Source organism: Homarus americanus, unplaced genomic scaffold (genome assembly GCF_018991925.1).
Source record: "Homarus americanus isolate GMGI-L3 unplaced genomic scaffold, GMGI_Hamer_2.0 scaffold13495, whole genome shotgun sequence".
In the NCBI taxonomy this organism is placed as follows: Eukaryota; Metazoa; Arthropoda; class Malacostraca; order Decapoda; family Nephropidae; genus Homarus; species Homarus americanus.
The window spans coordinates 1,409,427-1,429,087 of NW_024727075.1; the positions used below are offsets into that span (position 1 = coordinate 1,409,427).

Here is a 19,661-nt window from a genome sequence, read left to right on the forward strand (position 1 = left end):
TGTTCGTGATTTGGTAGCGGATATATTTTATATTACACAGCGTAAATGGGTATATCTGGAGCCCATTTTTGGCCGAGGTGCTTTACCCAATGAACAGGGTCGTTTCCGAAGAGTAGATGATGACTTCAAATCCATCATGTCAGATGTTGCCAGAGACAACAAAGTGGTGTCCCTCTGTCGCATCAATGGTATTCGCAACACACTCGCTACACTGCTTGATCAACTGGCCAGGTAGGATGCAAAGTTTCAGTTTGTCTCACTTGCTTGAACATCTACAGTATTTCTAAAACATGCATGTTGGACATTAACTCCCAATTTATGTATCTTCACAGCAGAACTTTGAATATGTGACTATATATACAGTACCAGGGTACAGTATTTCCAAGTAATAGTAACTAAGGTCATACCTTGTGTAGAATTTGTCCCTTTTACTTAATTCATAAAGAATACAGGAGTAATTAGAAATAAAATTACTGGAAATACCAACATTCATGAAACAAACATACCCTTTTCCCTTTCATTTGTGAACTTTACCCCATAATTTTGTCCAAGAACTCTGAATCAGTGAGCATCTTAGTGTCTTTATCTTTACCACTTGTCAGTTCACTAACCAGTCAGGCAATTCTGTTATGCACTCTTTGCCAGTACTGGGCACGTAGGGCTGAGTCCATTACTTGCCAACAGTTTTTATATGGAGTTGTATCTAGATATGGCATGATATAAAGGGTTACAAAATTATTGGTTTCTTTTTCTTTTTCGTATTGTTAATATTTAACCAAATTAAAGGTGTGTCAATGAGTAGCGAGGTTGTCTAGTGCTTTCTCTAACAATGTAGCTCTGTCTTCTTCGTGGTGAAACTCAGCTTTTAAACTAAGAAACTAAATGTCATTAGATCTCCTCTAATAAGTTCTAATATTGACATTGTAATTGCTACTAACCTTTCTTTGTATTGTGACTGACTGTGGTAGATGTCAGAAGAGTCTCAATGAGTTCTTGGAGGAGAAAAGATCTGCTTTTCCCCGCTTCTACTTTATTGGTGATGATGACCTGCTGGAGATCTTGGGTCAAGCTACTAACCCAGAGGTCATTCAGGTACTTATCTTGCTCCTTGTAATGCATAGTACATTTATAGCTAAACCCCCATAGCTAGTTACTGTAGAAAAAAGTGTAAATCTAAATTAGCAGATAAGATATTATTTTCAGTACTGAGGTTTATGCTGGATGAAGGATTTATGCTCTTCATCTGTTTCTCTAACATTACTCACTGCCATAGTTGGTAGACTAGTGGGTGGGTCTGCAGCAGGTGTTCAGAAAATATAAGGAAAGAGTTGTGAAGCATCTTTAAAGAAGAAAGTGAAGGAATAAATAAGACTACAGTATTCTTATCATCAGACAAGTATTTTTAGCAATAGAATCTTTATTGCTTAGTTATGATTATGGAAATATTTATCACTTGCTTTAGTTGTGTCATTAGTCTGTCTTACTTAAATAATTCTTCTTCAGTCACACCTCAAGAAACTTTTTGCTGGAATCCATTTTGTGAGGTTTGATGAAAATAATTCACATATTGTGGCCATGAAGAGTTTAGAAGGGGAAGATGTTCCTCTTAAAAGGCCAGTTGAAATCACCACACAAGTTGAAGTGAGTACTGTCCTGTGTTGTGTTGTAATATTGTATGATAAATATTGGCTAATGGCTTCAGAATAATTCCCATCATGTAGTGGTGGATTAAGATCCCAGTGGTCCCCAGAACTTTAGGGGCCTCAAAGGAAATCAGAACTAAGGTCATATGAAGAAGAACAAGATTAAGAGTTGTATTACTTAATACAGTAATACTTATATGGTTTGATTATTAGGACTGGTTAAGACAACTGAGTGAGGAAATGAAGATGACTCTGCGACAGCTGTTGAGTGAGTGTCTGGAAGAAGGCCGCAGTGATGCAGGGATGGATCCACTCAAGTCACCCTCTCAGGTAATCTGCTTGTGTTTCTGGTCTGAATATAACAATGGTTTGAGAATTTAAGTGATCTGCAATGATTTGTGAGTTCTAGTGACCTGAAAGTATAAAATTTGCCTTACAGTATTTTAATAATTCACATGAACTTGAGAATATAGCCATGAATGAGTTAGTACAGTCTGGAAGTCTGTTTTTTGTTAATTTGGAAGTTGCTGTGTCTTTGTTAATACACAGTATGCATATCTAGGTTTCTGGTGATATATTTCCTTGAATTGGTTCTGATTAACAGTAAAACCTTTCAACCAATTTCAGGTTATTTTGATCACCCATACAGAAAAGTCCTCTTTTTTTTCTCTCTCTCAAATGATTGTTGTACTTAAAGTTGATTTAGGTAATATGCATAAGACTACAGTATACAGTATGCAGTTTACCATATAATACCTTTCTTATCAGCTTTTCACTTTGCATGTTATTAAGACACAAATGATTTATTTTACTTATTTTGGACCAGATCTTATGTTTAGCTGATGCCATCCTCTTCACGGAACGGTGTGACGAATCTATCCGAGAAGGACGTCTCACCAACTACAAGAAAGAATTAGAGGCGAGTGTTTTTATATTTCTTATAATGTATTTTCTTTCTTTATTATTTCAACACCTAGCTTCTTACTCGCCATTCAGGTAGTCGATCAGTTACTTTGGTACAACCTATATTGCTCAGTGTTTGTATGGTACAGGAGGAAACTGGAGTACCCAGAGGAAACTTTGATGATCGGTACGGTCACACTGTATAACACCCTTCTCACATCTGACCTAGGCTGGGAATTGAACCCAAGACATAGATATTTTTGCTACAGCATTCTCCTTCCAAAACAATATCCAATGTTATCCATCTGGTTTATCCTTGTCACTTCACATGACCCATCATCTCACATGTGTAGAGGCTGTGACCTCTAGTAGGGCAGACATCCACTAATTCCAGGTATGAACACTCAACTGAGTAATGTCCTCTTAGTTGTTTATAAAATTATATTAAATCACTCCTGGACTCTCAATAGTATAAGCTTTTCAACTGCAGGCAATCTAGTACCGAATTATGGGAGTGCAAACACCAGTTTGGTGACTCTCCTTTGGACGTTCTCAATCAGTACTGTACTCCCAATAGGGAAGCACCTCACTTTTGAAGAGTGTTATGAGGGATGGACTATCTATTGTATGTATGTGAATGACCTTCATGTAAGTCATACTAGCTTCATTGTTTTATTTACATTCTTCTCACACTGGTCCAAGAACTTCATTTCATTATCAGCTTATGTACTCACCCAGATCTTTTTTACATTTAGTCTTAGTTATTGATGTTTTTGCATCACATTGGGACATGTGATATGCCTCCTTACTATTGGTATGACCTAAGTATATAATTTGCATTTTGTGATGTTCATTCATAACAGCCATACCTTTTACCATTCAAGAATCTGACATAGTTCTTCCTTTAATACTTCACAGTTAGTTTAGTTCTCAATTTCCTTAAATAACTTAGCACCTTCCTCAAACATTTGCATGGAGGAGTGTATAGTTTCTGGCATATCATTTATGAAACAAACAACAGTCCCTGCACTCTGTCCTGTGGTACCCCACTTATCATGGCTACAAATGAAAATTTTATGCCATTAATCACCACACACTGCTTGCAGTCCAGAAGAAAGTGTCTGATCCTTACTCGGGCATTCCCCCAAATTTTTTGCCCTTCCAGTTAAGTTTTAGCCTTTCATGAGGTATGCTATCAAGTCTAGGTAAATATTGTCAGCATTGCTACTTCACTCCAGAAGCTGTCCACATATCCACCACCTTAAGTAATTGCATCAAGCAGGAGCATCCAGGCATAAAACCATGCTGGTACAGTATTCCTTTACAAGGTTATTTCCGAGTAGATGTTCCAATTTGGCATTGTGTATAATGCTCTCTAGTACTTTACATACTATGCTGTGCATGGTCAGATTCACTGACCTGTAATTGTTTGTGCAGTGGTAGTCACCCTGTTTGAGTACAGTATATGACTCAGGTATGCCATTCCCCAGTCACTGGAGACCTCTTGCTCATCCATGCATCTGCAGAACAGGATTTTAAGTGGTTATGCAAGTTCATTGCACAACTCTCTTAACCCTCTGGGGTGCACACTATCAGGGCCTGGGCTCTTATGAACCTTGAGCTTTAACAGTTTAGTTCAAATACTGTACTCTAATAAGAACTCAATGTGTTTTAGTGGTGTGTCAAACTATTTTTCCTCAAATGCAAAGAGACTGTTTGCATCCTCTCTTGTGAACACTGAAGAAAAGAATTTATTTAATGCCTCTGCCTTATCCTTAGTCTATCGTGGACTAATGTACAACAGGATGAACTGAAAGTACCCTGTGATCAAACTAACGACCCTTTGGATGGGTGAACACCATACATTATTCACTTGGCTGCTGCACTCTTTTGTAGAATAGACCTCATTATTCTCTGCATCATAAAGAGACAACCAAGAAATGTGAAGGTGCTATTACTATTTTTGTGGCATTGCATAAATTATTTTATACCAGTACATTATTTGTTGGATCAAGGTTAATAGAACAGTAGATATATATTACTGCACTATTTGTCACATCCTGATTCATCTCTGATTCTACCTTAACTACACCTAACTGAAATATAGTTTATACAGTTTCTCTTTTCCATTTCAGACCAAGCTAGAGTCTTACACTAGTGTAGACCTGAGCTCAGATGGAACACCAGAGGGCAAGACAGATAGCCATGTGCTGGAGCTCAAGTTAAAAGCCCTCATCCTAGACACCATCCACAACATTGATGTTGTAGAAATTTTGATGCAGAACAACACAACCTCTGTCTCAGACTGGGCCTGGCAGAAACAGCTAAGGTGCACTTTTATCATATGAATAAGATGTGAGACAAGATCAGTTTGGATTACACTTAAACCCTTCTAATTCAACATTATCGGCACTCTACCCATGTCAAATTACCCAAACGATCCAAATCATCCTAAATGTCCAAATTCATTTTGCAAATTTTGACCTTTGGTTGAGATAGTGGAGCTTTTTCAGCAACTCAAGAGGATTATTTGGCTAGTACAAAAAAAGAAAAATGGTTTTTTGCATGAAATTCAGGGATTTAATTTATTCACAAGTAAGACAAATTATTCTTACAGTTTACTGTGAAATTCTTTTGACATCTGACCTAGTTCAGTTGAGATATTGCACAGCTGACATGCTCCTCAATGATTGTCAGCCAATGTGTCTTTATTACTCTACCTTATATCTGCATGTATGTAAGGTAAAATGTGGTCAGCTCTAAGGGAAAACTACATTTTCCCACATAAAAGATGAATGTTCCAATGGAATTAATGCAAAAATAAATAGAACAGTAATACTGTATAAAATATAGAGCTATTCAGCTTGCTTGACTCCCACCTGCACAAGTACTTTGAGGCAAAGCATCCCTCAAGGGCTATGCCTGAGAGTTATTCTTTTGTATAGGACAAATTTCAGCTTGTCGGACATGTAGATAAATCTGACAATTCTGTTGCAATTTGGTCATTTGGATCTAATGTAAAAAAATTGCCGAGTAATTTGGCATTGCATAGAATGTCTATATTAACATGACGTCTGAATTAATGAAAGGGAAAGTAGAGTGTTAAGTGCAAATATGATTTAGAGACAGGTATTTAAATACTTGATGCTAAATGTTCTGAGTAAGGAGTAAACATCATTTAATTTCAACCAAATATATTACCCAGTACTTAATTTTGTTATTATCTTTGTTGTGAAATATTGAATGAATTGGATATGAAATAAAATTATCAGTTGATCACTTTCAACTGACCGTTATCCTTATTTTGTGGGTTAACAGTTGTTCATTGTTAATCACAGATGGTTGAGTAAGATACTGTACTGTATTTACAAATACTGGACTAATTCGTATACCTGTACAGATGAGAAGTTCTTTTAACAATTTACAGTAGTGATGTTTATACAGGTTCTATGTTGGTGAAGGGGGCTCAGCTTATATGAAAATGGTGGATGCTCAGTTTGACTACACATTTGAATACCAAGGAAATACTCCTAAGTTGGTACATACACCCTTAACTGACAAGTGCTACTTAACTCTTACACAGGTATGTTATGTTCTTCCATGATCATTAACTTTAAATAATATGTAAGAATGAGTCTTATGTATTAATTAAGAATTACATTTATTTAGTATTTTGAAGTGTAGGTTTGTAACATACTTTAGTTTATTAGTAATACAATAAATTATATAATATTTTGTAATGAACTGCATATTCATTTCCAGGGGATGCACATGGGAATGGGAGGAAATCCATATGGCCCCGCTGGGACTGGTAAAACAGAATCAGTAAAAGCACTTGGTGGTCTATTTGGACGTCAAGTTTTAGTGTTTAACTGTGATGAAGGAATAGATGTCAAGTCTATGGGTCGAATATTTGTTGGTTTGGTGAAGTGTGGTGCTTGGGGCTGCTTTGATGAATTCAACCGTTTGGAAGAAGCAGTTTTATCAGCTGTATCTATGCAGATCCAGACTATCCAGGCCACTCTGAAGTCTCAAGGATCATCCACTTCATTACTAGGGAAAGAGGTAAGATATACAACATGAGAAGTCAAAATACAGACCAGAGCTAAAGATCATGAAGCACAAAATTAAGAAAATTAAAGGTTTTAAAAAATACTTCACTTCTGGAGATTCCTTGAGAAATGATTGAAGGACTAGGGAGTGTTGAGGTCCTCATATACTGTAATTGTACATATGACCGCTCAACTTCTTTAAAAAATTTAGCACATGGAAAAGATTTATAGACTTTAAGATTTTGCAAAAACTATTTCATTTTTTATTTTTTTATATGATTATACAATATAATTCAGCCAACTTCAGTGATAAGTTTTGGTTGATAAAAATAATTGGTTTTTTGTTGACTTTGAAAACGCTGTGAATAACAAATTGATAAAAATTTCGAACATTTACAATAGAGAACCAGAGAAGATGATCAAATCCTATATTCTACCTGGTTTAAATAAATTGTTTTGCCTAATTGTAATTGAAGTTTCAAAAGACTGATACTGTAATTAAAAAACAGTATTTAGATATATTGAAAATTCTGATTAAGTACAGTAAACTCTCTCTAACCTGGACTTGCTGAGCCCAGATCCCCTTGCAAACTGGACTGGGGTCCAGCACCGGACACATGTGTCCCCAACCCAGAAAAACACAACCAAAATCTGGTTAGTATGGGGAAAAGTTCTCGCATACGGGAGGTGCCACCGTGGTGGAGGTGGTTGCTGAGGATCATTAAAATGAAGTATCTAAAAAATATAAATAGCGTACAGTACATAGAGTCACCAAAATTACTAGTGAAAACATAACCATTTCTCCACCTTCTGTAACGTACATTGTAAGTGTTATTCAATCACTTCCTGCCTCATCACCTCAAGAACTAACTACCTTTTGATAAGATTATAATTGATAAGTACAGTACAAACCCCGACTTACGACGGGGTTAGGGACCCAAATCCAGGTCGTAAGTCCGATATGGTCGGAATGATAATTTTTTTTAATAAAAAATCTACAATGAAATACAGTACAGTAAAAGTAATGAATAATGATGAATGGATACAGTACAGTGAAAGTAATAAATAATATGAATGGATACAGTGTGACTGAGCACTTAACCTTTAATAGTCACTGAATGCACATGGGGCCCCCATAATTTTCTAATTATACATGGAGACTACATTAACTGGAAACGTTTCGGTATAGAAAATGCGTGTGTCATTTAAAAAAAAAAAAAATAAATAAATATCTATATCTGAGGCGGTCGTAAGTCCCGACGGTCGTAAGTCCACGTAGTCGTAAGTCGGGGTCTAGGGTACTTTATTATTGACGTGTACTATGTGCTTCTATTTTTTTAAGCAGAAATTATAGTGCAGTAAACCATATGAAACACTCTGCTACTTTGTACGATTCTCATCACTTCCATTGTATTAGGACGTTTCCATGAGAAAAAACCTGGGTGACCACAATAATGCATGGCAAGGCACCGCGAGAAACTGATTGATTGTGTCAAAACAACAATGCAAGCCCATACAGGCATTATGGGAAACTTCCTTCATCTAGCTAGATGGAGAAGTAAATATTGGCACAAATTCGTTCCACTAAATTGAACTTATGCGAAAAGGAAATCTGTTATAAGGTCTGATTGTGGTGCAGTATATTGTACAGATATATGTAGAGATAGAGAAATGTGATTTATGATAAATTTCCCCCAAATCAAGAATCATCTCCATATCTGATCTTTGGAGTGGGTAACCCAAAGTTCACTCACACAGCTAAGACAGTTTTCTTTTATGTGAGTTTCTTCTTGATTAAATGTCATCTTGAATGAATGGATCTCAATTAGTAATATGTAATACTTTTCTAATATAAATTAAGAAGTTATTTTGGTTTTAAGCTTGATTTGTGGGATACTGTACTTTTTTTTTTTTTACAGGGGTTAGCCCACCTGGGCACAGGTCACTGACCCACATTGGAGCCTGGGGGCAAAAATATAATCATAATAATACAGGTTGACAATCCCTCATCCGAAATCCTTGAGACCAGAGGCATTTCGGATTTCGGAATTTGTCGGTTTTCAGAATGTTTTTTTTTTTTTTAGCCCACCCGGGCACAAGTCACTGACCCACATTGGGGCCTGGAAGGCGAAAATATAGTAATAATAATAATAATAATAATAATAATAATAATAATAATAATTCATAGGTCTAGGTCGTGTTTCTCACTTTTTATCTTTTTTCATTCTTCTATTTCTGTATTATTATTATTATTATTATTTTATTAATACAGTATTATTGTTGTTATTATTATTATTAATTTTATTATTATATTTTCTTATTATTATTATTGTTATTATTATTATTTTATTTTGGTGTATTTTTTATTAAAATCTTTATTTACTATGAATAATTATTATAATTAGTATTACTATTATATTTTCGCCCCCCAGGCCCTGATGTGGGTCAGTGATCTATGCCTGGGTGGGCTAATCCCTGTTTAAAAAAAATAAAATACAGTTAACCCTCACTTTACGCGGTCCCACATTCCGCGTTTCCACGTTTATGCGGTGCCCTGCCGGAACCCAGGATGCTCACGTTCCGCGGTGAGTGTACCCCTTTACGCGGAGAGCGGCTGGCGAGCCGCGCCATTTTTGGATCCAAACCTCCCGCCATCCGCCATGTTGTGTAAGCGGCGCGAACATGGTGCGCACAAGGTCGCCCAGTCATCAAAACATTACCAGTTCTTCACCCGCCACCCACCACAGCCGGCCCAAGTCAGTGATAGTGATAATTATGGTGAGGATATGGACTTATATGGACTTTGGGGAGTTTGACAAAGAGGCCCTGCAAGCCTCTGTGGTGGATAGTGATACAATTGATACAAGTGACACAGGTGAGGGCCAATAATCTGCCCTCTGCCTCGGAACCAACCGCCCATCCCCGTGTGCCCAGCCATTTTTTCTACTAATGTAAGTGTTAAAAAACCTAATATTATTGATATTTCTCTTAATTATTAATTGTGTGTGCATACCATCATAAAGTTAAGATAATATTTTTACTACAACATAGTTGTGTGTCGTCAAAAAGTGGAGTTTGGGGATCGGCCTGGACTCCATTTCAATTAATCCCATATGTTATGTTATTCACTTTACGCATTTCTCACTTTACGCGGGACCCTCCGGGTTACATTAACCGCGTAAAGTGAGGGTTAACTGTAAATAAAAATTGCTCCACAAAAAAACTTTCGGTTTTCAGAGCTTTTCGGAATTTCGGATAAAGGGCTGTCAACCTGTAATAATATTAAAAAATATATATATATATAAAAAAAATACAAAATTAAAATTAAATAATAATAATAATAATAATAATAATAATAATAATAATAAAGATCAATTCATAGTGAGAAACAATATATGTATATTGTGTTGTCAAAGTGAGAGAAACAATTGAGACCCTGCAATTGTGTGTCAGATCAGCAACCTGGGACTTGGCCACAATTTTGTTGATGCCATATGGCAGCAGGGTCTACCATTAGACAACATATTATGCTTCCAATATCTTCCCAGGCGGTAGTACCTCCCTGTTTTATAGCTTCCTACTACCTGCTATTTTCAAGATCAATTATTCAAATGAATATCATGATTGAGAATATTTTGAAGCCCTGTGGTGGATGGGGATTACATTAATAAAACAATTGATGCTCTTGGTCTGGCCATCCTGTTATTAGGGTAAAATGCCTTGCAGGAGTAATAAAAAAAAAAACTAAGAGAATTTCTTTGTTTATAATAATAAGATTCTCCTATAATACCATTTTACTTGTACTTTCAGGTGCCAGTTGATCCCAACTCTGGAATCTTCATAACAATGAACCCAGCAGGCAAAGGCTATGGCGGCCGTCAAAAACTGCCAGATAACTTAAAACAGCTGTTCAGGCCTGTTGCCATGGCCCGTCCTGACAATGAACTAATTGCTGAAGTCATTCTGTTTAGTGAGGGTTTCAAGAATGCCAAAAGTCTTGGACGAAAGCTTGTTGCAATCTTCAACTTGTCAAAAGAGCTCCTCACCCCACAGCAACACTATGACTGGGGTCTACGAGCTCTCAAGACTGTGTTAAAAGGCTCGGGTAACTTGCTGCAGACTTACAGGTTGGCAAATTATTCTTTGTATGCATCATATTTTATTATTATGGCATGCTTTATACTTTACATAAAGACTATTTTCCAAAGTGCAGATTTGTTATAGAATATTTGAATTTTACAGACGCTCATTGTCTGAAGAGGAAAAATCATCAGAAGTAAATGTACCAGCAAATACAGAATCAGAGTTAGTGGTTCAAGCTCTGCGCCTCAACACCCTCTCAAAACTCACCTTCTCTGACAGCTCAAGGTACAGTACTTGATTTTTCTCTCTAATTTAAACAGTAGTTGTAAATATAGAAATGTGGATAACTGGGATTTGCAAACTGTTATGAAAATAATGTTGTGATAAATCTTGCATAGCTATTATCACATACAATACTAAAAGGCAATTTGTGAAGTGATTAATAAGTTTTCAAACGGTATCCCATTAGGTTTGATGAACTGGTGCAAGATGTGTTCCCGGATGTTAAGTTCAGAGGTGTTGGTTATGAGGACTTGGCAAAAATTTTACAAGAAACATTTATAGAGATGAGTCTTATACCCAATGATCGGCAGATCAAAAAAGCTCTGGAGCTTTATGAACAACTTCAGCAGCGTATGGGAGTAGTAATAGTTGGTCCTTCAGGATCTGGCAAAACAACTCTGTGGCAGACATTATGCAGTGCTCTCCTGAAATTAGATAAGAAAGTAAAAAAATATGTTATGAATCCTAAAGCTATGCCACGGCAGCAGCTTCTTGGCCATATAGACCATGACACAAGAGAGTGGTCAGATGGTGTGCTTACTGCTTCTGCGAGACAAGTTGTTCGGGAACCACCGGACGTAACTTCATGGATCATTTGTGATGGTGACATAGATCCTGAATGGATTGAGTCCCTGAATTCTGTTTTAGATGATAATCGTCTCTTAACCATGCCATCAGGAGAGAGGATACAGTTTGGTCCAAATGTGAACTTCCTCTTTGAAACTCATGATCTGTCGTCTGCCTCACCTGCTACAATATCTCGCATGGGCATGATCTTTTTAAGTGATGAAGACACCAATATTCATGCAGTTGTTAATGCATGGCTTGACTCACAGGGAGAAGAAGTGAAGCGCTACCTGGAGCCATACATTGAGCAGTACTTCCACCAAGCTATTACTTGGGTGTTGAAGGCTGGTGAAGCTCAAGTTGACACTACTCTAGTTGGATGGGTACTGAATGGCCTCTCTCACCTTAATGAAGTCACCAGTAAAGCTCACTTTGCCTTGGCTCTCGTGCGGGGTCTAGGAGGCAATCTGCCAGAGACCACAAGGGAAGCTTTTGCTCGTGAGGTTTATTCCTGGGTGGGTGAACACATACCAGACCAACGCAAGCCTCTTAACATCTATTATGATCCTACCCGTGACCGCTTAGAATCCTACACCTCTGACTCCACAGACCAAGTTGTTATCAATGCTACTGAAGTGTCTCTAATATTAACAGCTGATGCAAAATGCTCGCTGGACTACTTCATGCCATGGCTACAGTTGGAGACAAGCCAGCCATTCATCCTTGTTGGTCCAGAAGGCTGTGGAAAAAGGTATGTTTACTCCTATAGTTGACTATTATGATGGCTGAGAAGCTTTGCATTCTTAAGATTTTACAGTAATTTCTTTGACCCATTGAATACAGCTGTACTTTCCTCATTCTTAAGTAGCTTTTCTCTGTTAGCTGACAAGCTCTGAATTACCTGTATGTGAAGATTCTGAGTAAAAAGTGAGAAAGGAGACTGGATGAAGAAATACTTACTCCAACTCTTTCATATGAATGTGAGTTTCAAGTGTTTCAGAGTGAGATCAATAGAGATGGATAGTTTGAGAAGCATAATGAGGGTTTAGAAATTACTTCGAGTAAAGAATGAGGATAGAGAATTTGTGGGGTAAAAAAATCTGGAGTTTTGGAAGGATAAAGCAGGAAAAAGAATTGGTTAGTAAGAATTTGGCAGTATTATTGAAGGCATGAATGCGAAAGGAAGCCGGAGAAAGAGGTGGATGAACTACAGTACAGTGCAGATTTTGTGGTAGGTATTACTTGATGTTTATTTGTGGATCATGAACAATAGTCATTTTTCATGTGGTGCAGTAGTGGTAAAATACCATAAGGTATCCGATGACTTGACTTAGTACTGTATACACAATAAAATTATATGGAGTGATGTGAATAAGTGTGGATGCTCAGACTAATTTTACATACTGAATTGTGCATGTACAGTATGTCAAAGATATGAGCAAATATGTTTGAATATTTATACTTCTGTCTTTGCACTTTTGTGTGTGTGTGTTTGTGTGTGTGCGTGCATGCGTTCGTGCATGTGCCACTTGCCACTTTCCCCATTTGTCTTGCACAACTTTCCCTTAAATTTCTTTGCTTCTTGGAAGTCTTGCATACCTTGACCCACCTCACACAAGAGTTGGAAAGGAGTAAAAGTTATATGTGCATAGAAATAAGAAAGTTTTGAATAATTTTACAGCTGCCAGCACTTGTTTATTTATCCACCGCTTAAGTTAATAATAAGGTGACATTGGATACCAAAGGTTTTTTGTTTTATATACTAATACTGTACAACATTTGTTTCTCTTTCCTGTCCAGTTTTATTGTAGGAAGGAATAAGTTTAATTTAGTATGTACTGTACAGTATTTCCAAAAAATTGGTCATAGAATTGTTTGATAATAAAATTCTGTATCTCCATCATTGATGACTAATTACTAAATGAGGAGAAGGAAGAGTTTGTGTGGAGTATCCCTACTTGAGGTTTCTTCCTTTTACTGTTGTTTTCTAATCCTGTCTTGCTGTCCTGTTTTAAAATATTTCTTCCCTTTTTGGTGTCTATACCCCTTGATCTGCCCCATATGAGAGAGGATAAAGATAATATATATGTTGCTAAATATAAATACAGTATTGAGAAATTGTTGCCATAAAATATTAATTTTAATAATACAGTATTGTGGTTGGTAATAGAAGATACTATTTATTTGGGTATTAGCTTGCTGCTGCACCACTGCTTCTCTAGACTGCGCAGTACCCAGGTGACCATGATTCACTGCAGCGCCTACACTGCTCCTCAACATGTTCTTCAGAAGCTTTCCCAAGTAAGATTTATAAATAGTTCATTACTTGCTAATCTTCATCATCCCTTCTCACCTTTCTAGCTATTCAGAGGGTTGCTCAGCCATTAGGCTCTCACCACCTCCTGGTACAGTGCTAGGTATGCTGTATACTGTGCTGGTTGATCTCTCATTGTTATTATAACTAAGTCAATTATATCTAAGATATGGCAACACATACTCAACTTTGCCATCTTACATTTTCTGTTTCTTGTAGCATCATGCAAGAAAAATATGCAGGGTAACTACTGTACTGTATTTTTTACTTCCATGAAGGTTCTTCTATTTATGGGACATCAACTCTTTTTCTGTAGTTTTTATGTTTATATTACATGTTAAGTGCCATGCTTATTGACAGTGTTTAATTATAAGTGATATCTCTGTTAGCCGGAACAATTGATGCAGAGCACTTCCGGGAATGAGAGATTTCTGGGTAACTAGACGACTCTCGAACCCGGAAAAATACCCCCCATCCCCGTAATTTTCTGGGTACTGGAATTATTATCTTGGAATTTCTGGAAAATGCACCTGATTTTTATCTCTCAAACCCGGAAAAAACTCTCCCATCCCTTGAATTTTCTGGGTATCGGGAAAATTTTCTCATAATTTTCCGGAAAATATACCCCTCGGAAAATTTTAATTCCGGCTATTGGAGAGCTCCATATTTGAGGAATTCCAGCTCACGGAGATATTACTGTACAGTAGTACCCCGATTTACGCGGTCAATTGAACCCACGGGGTACCGCGGAAAGTGAAAACCGCGTAAAGTGAACAACAGAACATATGGGATTAATTCCAATAGAGACTGGCCCGACCCCCAAATTCCACTTTTTCCGACACAATACCTATGTTGTAGTAAAAATATCATCTTAATTTTATGATCGTATGCATACACAATTAATATTTAAGAGAAATACAGTCGCCAGGTTAATGTCCATTCAAATAATGAACTCAACCCCCCCCCACCTCACCTCTCTCTTCCCAAGCTCGCTGGCTCCTCCCTCTCTGAGAAATGTTTGGGTGAAAACACTAGATTTTAAGGTATAGTAATAAATAATACCTCAGACTAAAGTTAGCATAATATAATTGACATTTCTGGATTCCTTGCAGGTCAAGGAATATTTTGAATGTAAACTTCATATATTTTGCACAAAAGATAAAATATTTGCTTTGTGTAAACCAAATTATTACATTAGATCTAAAATTTGTATGTCTAATGCAAAATCCATGATGTTTATATTCAAAATGATCATCATATTGTAAGAATTCCAGCAATGTAAATTATATTCTGGCCGGGTAATTTGTATGAATTTTATGAGCTAAATAAAAAAATTATACTTCACCCGCGTATATGAGTAGATGCACCGCGTAAAATGAAATTCCGGTTCTGGCGAGGTACCGCGTAAATGTAGAATAAATGTAGAATCGCGTAAAGCGAAACTGTGTAAATCGGGGTATTACTGTATTAATATTACCAGTAAATATTGCACTGCACAGTATATTCCATTGAATAATGAATATAGCATTATAGTTCATTTGATGATTCAAACCACCCTGAGACTGTAAGTTTTATTATTTGCTTGAGAGCATTTTGTGAAGTGAATAAGATGTAAAAATATGAAATCTAGTAATAGAAAAATGGGGAAATGGAAGGACCATTGGCCAGAGGGCCAATCAGCATTTGCAAAGGTGGTGAAGCATGGACAAATTGAGTGAATGGAGATTGGAATATTTCTAATATTTTTAAAAAGAGCATTTAACCTTTTAGAGGGTAATGTAGCTTCTAGGTACAAATTATATTTTGGTTAATTTAGTACTGGATGGTAGGAGAAAACTAAGAAAGTGGTGTGGTGAAGTAGGCACTGGATAGGGAGGCGGACAAACATCCAAGAAGTCATGGTTTATAGGGATGGACATGTTGCAAGTGGGTGATGCTGATTAATACAAAACAGGAGAAGTAAATGAGATGGAAATCATGGGGTCATGTTATATGAAAGGAGACCATAGAAAAACACCTGTGTTAGAGCAGTTAAAAAGAATGATAAGCCAGTCTGTGTTTCCCCTAATTCTCACTATTTTGTCATGTGAAAAAAAGGTTCAAGAATGAAAAAATAAAAACTCTCCCAACAAATTGGTGCATTTTTTCTACCGGCTTTGGATAAGTGTACTATACGTACTAACATATTTACCCATACCACTATCTCAACAGATGTGTATGGTCATATCCACCAACACCGGGCGTGTGTACCGACCAAAAGACTGTGAGAAACTCATTGTTTACCTTAAGGACCTCAACCTCCCTAAGCCTGATAAGTGGGGCACTTGTCAACTCATTACCTTCCTCCAGCAGGTAGTAGTCGTACTTGACTTACAGTAGGTAAAGAATTCAGTTATAACAACTAATGCATTCCATTGAGTCTTTTCTCTCTCTCCCTGTAGTGGTCATTGTTAAGATCACTTGTGTTCAGTCAATAAGGCTGCCTGGAACATATTTTATACTTAGATTTAAAACTACCATCAGGCTCTTAACCATTTTCTCCAGCCTTGTTTTTAGGTAACACTGTATGTGATATAACTAGAGGAAAGTTTGACATACACATTTAATTATGATTTGTGGAGTTGACATCATTAAAGATTTTGCTTTACACTTTAATTTTTTATGTTTTACACTAATTGCTTCTGCAGGTAGTGACTTACAAAGGGTTCTATGACCACAATCTGGAGTGGGTTGGACTAGAAGGTGTGCAGGTGGTAGCATCCATGACTAGTGGCTCAGCACTAGGACGACACAAGCTCTCAACACGTTTTACTTCTATTGTCAGAATTGCTTCTATTGGGTATGTTCATTTTTAAAGTATGTCTTTCAATTCTTTTCAGTGAATATACAAGAAATTAAAGTGATTATATCTTAGAAATCCTCTTGTTTTTATTACTTTCAGGTAACTGCAAGTGACTTGTGAGAACATTATCACAAAACACCATTTCAGCCCTTCAGAGAGGGTGTATATTTTATTGGCAGGTTACACTATCTAGGCAGACAATGTCTGGTGACCAAAATATAGTAAAATTTAGTACTTTTATCTCTTTCATTTTAGATAAATGTAATTCTATGAACCAATGGACTTAGGATCATTACTGTAATTTGATAGGATCAATCTGGTTCATTGGGCTATCTGCTCCTAAAGTTTCTCCTGTAAGACAAGAAAGTTCATTCTTTTACCTGTTAGTTTTTTGGCAGATTTCATGTAATCATCATACCGTTTATCTTGTTGACACTACTGGTAACAACAATATTATAACTTCTGTTGTTTAAAAATTTGTATTCTTTACTTTATTTTATCCTCTTTTGTCACTTTTCAGCTGACTAACTAATCAGGCAGTTGGTGAGCTCTCTATTATACACTGTTGGCAAGTACAGTAAAACCCCACACTTCATTGTTTGTGCACAATGGAAGTTTATATTTTTTACAGACCCTTATATATATAATTTTTTACACTCCTTACATCTTGTGGTGTATTGTTGCCTTGTATACTCCAGTAGCTTTATGTTCATAATTCTGTTAAGAAAATTTAAAAATTTTGTGTTGCACAGATACCCAGAGCGTGAGCAGCTAGTGAGTGTGTATAGTGCTTATTTACAATCTGTACTGGAGACCATGTGTCCTGAACACCCTGCCTGGGGATCACAGACCAAGGCTCAGCAATTAGCCACATCCATGGTCAATGTCTACCAAAATGTAAGTTCATAGATTTTATCATTTGAAGTCTCTGGACCTGCACTTACATATGCATCTTTGTTTGTACCCTGTACTATTTTCTCTGTATTGAACATATGTTATCAAAGTCTTTTATCAGTTTTTGTATGTTAAAAGTTATCTAGGAAATATACAGTAGGTTTATTTTCAATAGAACAGGCAACCCTTTAATTAAATAGTATAGTACAGGTACACCACCGATTTTCCGGGAACTGATGGTCCGGCACCTCCTTTAGTCCGGACAGAATTACAAGAGGGCACTTAACTTCCGTCCCTCCCTCCCAGCCAGAGTGAAGGTAGTTTTAGGCTTAAAGTTTTTATCTTATAAAATGTAGCTGACTAGACTTAGCAGAATATAACTTGCATTGCTGGAATCCTTGTAAGATAGTGATTAATTTGAGTATGAATATCACATAGTTTGCACAAGAGATCAAAAATTTAGTCTAGTGTAGTACATTTGAGTACAAATTGTGTACTGTACAGTCATGTTGCTCAAAATTATGGCTTTTTCACATTTAATTTATGTCTAATATTTGTTTAATTTAAGTTTCCAGCAGTCCATGGTGCTTTAGAGATGCAGGAGGTGTAAAATTAGTGGGTCAGAGGTGTATTGTTGAATTATTATTACCTGACCTCGGTTGGTCCGGCAAAACGGATTATCCGACAAGGATTTGAAAACAAGGGTGCAGGAAAATCGGTGGTGTACCTGTATTTATATTGTTTTGATTTTAAAAGGATAATGGTAATATTCCTTTTATTATTTCTTTTGAAAAATGATATGTAGAAAATGAATGTACAGTATTTCATAAGTCATTACTCCATCGTGACAGGTGCGTGATTCCTTCAGTGTTGATGACTACAGCCACTATTTGTTCACCCCACGTGACCTCACACGCTGGGTCCTGGGACTATTACGTTATCAGATTCCCTCAAGTGATGCTACCCTTCAACCACTCATGGAGGTTAGAAATTATGTCTTTACCACAAAGAAACTTTGAGATATTTTAAATTATTTCAGTTTTATAATTTCTGTTTCTTCTTACATTATTGTATTAAGGTTTATCCAATTTTGCCTGTAAGATAGTTTTTAGTTTTGTGATAGTTTTAGGGTCTTTTAACTTTTGGGATAATTATCAAAGTGTTTGCTTCATTTTTAACCTTTAAACCTGAATGTCTCTTACATTATGTTTCTTTTTGCTTTTGTCATTATAGTCCCAGAATTTTCCGGGTACTGGGGTAAGTTTTCCGAGAGTTTAAACTACGCTTTTCACACAGACAGACACTATCGCACATCCCAGGAATGTTTCTGGGTGCTGGGGAAAGTTTTTGATAAGTCTAAGCTTGGCATCTCTCATGGACAGACACAAACCTGTATTTATTTACACAAACAGCTACCAAACAGGGAGGTACTACCACCTAGGAAGATATTGGAAGCATAATGTGTTGCCTGATGGTAGATCCTGCTGCCATATGGCATCACGAAAATTGTGACCAAGTCCCAGGTTTCTGATCTGACTTTATGCCACATTTAAACACTATTGCTGGGTCTCAATTGTTTCTCTTACTTTGACAACACAACATACATACGTACTGTATATTGTTTATCACTACTGATCTTTTTTCATTTGTGTACTGTATATTAAAATTTATCCAGTCATATAACCAAATGACTGTCAACTAACTAAAGAAAACTGATAGTAATTATATTTTGCTTTTTCCGTAGGTTTGGGTATATGAAGCTTGCAGACTATTCCGTGACAAGCTTGCTGAAGATGAAGACATACAGAAGTTTGACTTAATTATTATATCAACTGTTCAGTCAGACTGGGGCATGGATCTCCGTGACCACTTGGTTGACACATATTATGTCACTCCTGCAGCTGGTGTTGTATGTACCACCATATTTCTCTAATGTTTATATACTTTTTGGCCGTCTTATTTGTACAGTATATATTTCCTCCAATTTTCTTTAATCTATGGTTAGGAAGTGGAGATTCCTATCAGGACTTAAGGCCTTGTGTTTATGATTACTGAACTTCTTTCAGTCAAGGGTCTTCTCA

The 19,661-nt window shown here is 36.7% G+C and overlaps 1 protein-coding gene across 2 annotated transcripts in view; it reads left to right on the forward strand.

Moving 5' to 3' along the window:
- The window catches only part of LOC121865771 (cytoplasmic dynein 2 heavy chain 1-like), a 91,608-nt gene that overhangs the window by 24,789 nt on the left and 47,158 nt on the right, over nt 1-19,661 (forward strand). For both annotated transcript variants that reach the window (XM_042365323.1, XM_042365324.1), the window contains exons 22-38: nt 41-231; nt 969-1,092; nt 1,504-1,641; nt 1,857-1,973; nt 2,470-2,562; nt 4,682-4,875; nt 5,991-6,129; nt 6,309-6,611; nt 10,409-10,725; nt 10,841-10,966; nt 11,151-12,281; nt 13,726-13,831; nt 16,056-16,196; nt 16,532-16,683; nt 17,439-17,583; nt 18,432-18,563; nt 19,325-19,489. In XM_042365323.1, the coding sequence (XP_042221257.1) occupies nt 41-231; nt 969-1,092; nt 1,504-1,641; nt 1,857-1,973; nt 2,470-2,562; nt 4,682-4,875; nt 5,991-6,129; nt 6,309-6,611; nt 10,409-10,725; nt 10,841-10,966; nt 11,151-12,281; nt 13,726-13,831; nt 16,056-16,196; nt 16,532-16,683; nt 17,439-17,583; nt 18,432-18,563; nt 19,325-19,489 (3,714 nt within the window). The remainder of the gene's footprint in view (nt 1-40; nt 232-968; nt 1,093-1,503; nt 1,642-1,856; nt 1,974-2,469; nt 2,563-4,681; nt 4,876-5,990; nt 6,130-6,308; nt 6,612-10,408; nt 10,726-10,840; nt 10,967-11,150; nt 12,282-13,725; nt 13,832-16,055; nt 16,197-16,531; nt 16,684-17,438; nt 17,584-18,431; nt 18,564-19,324; nt 19,490-19,661) is intronic.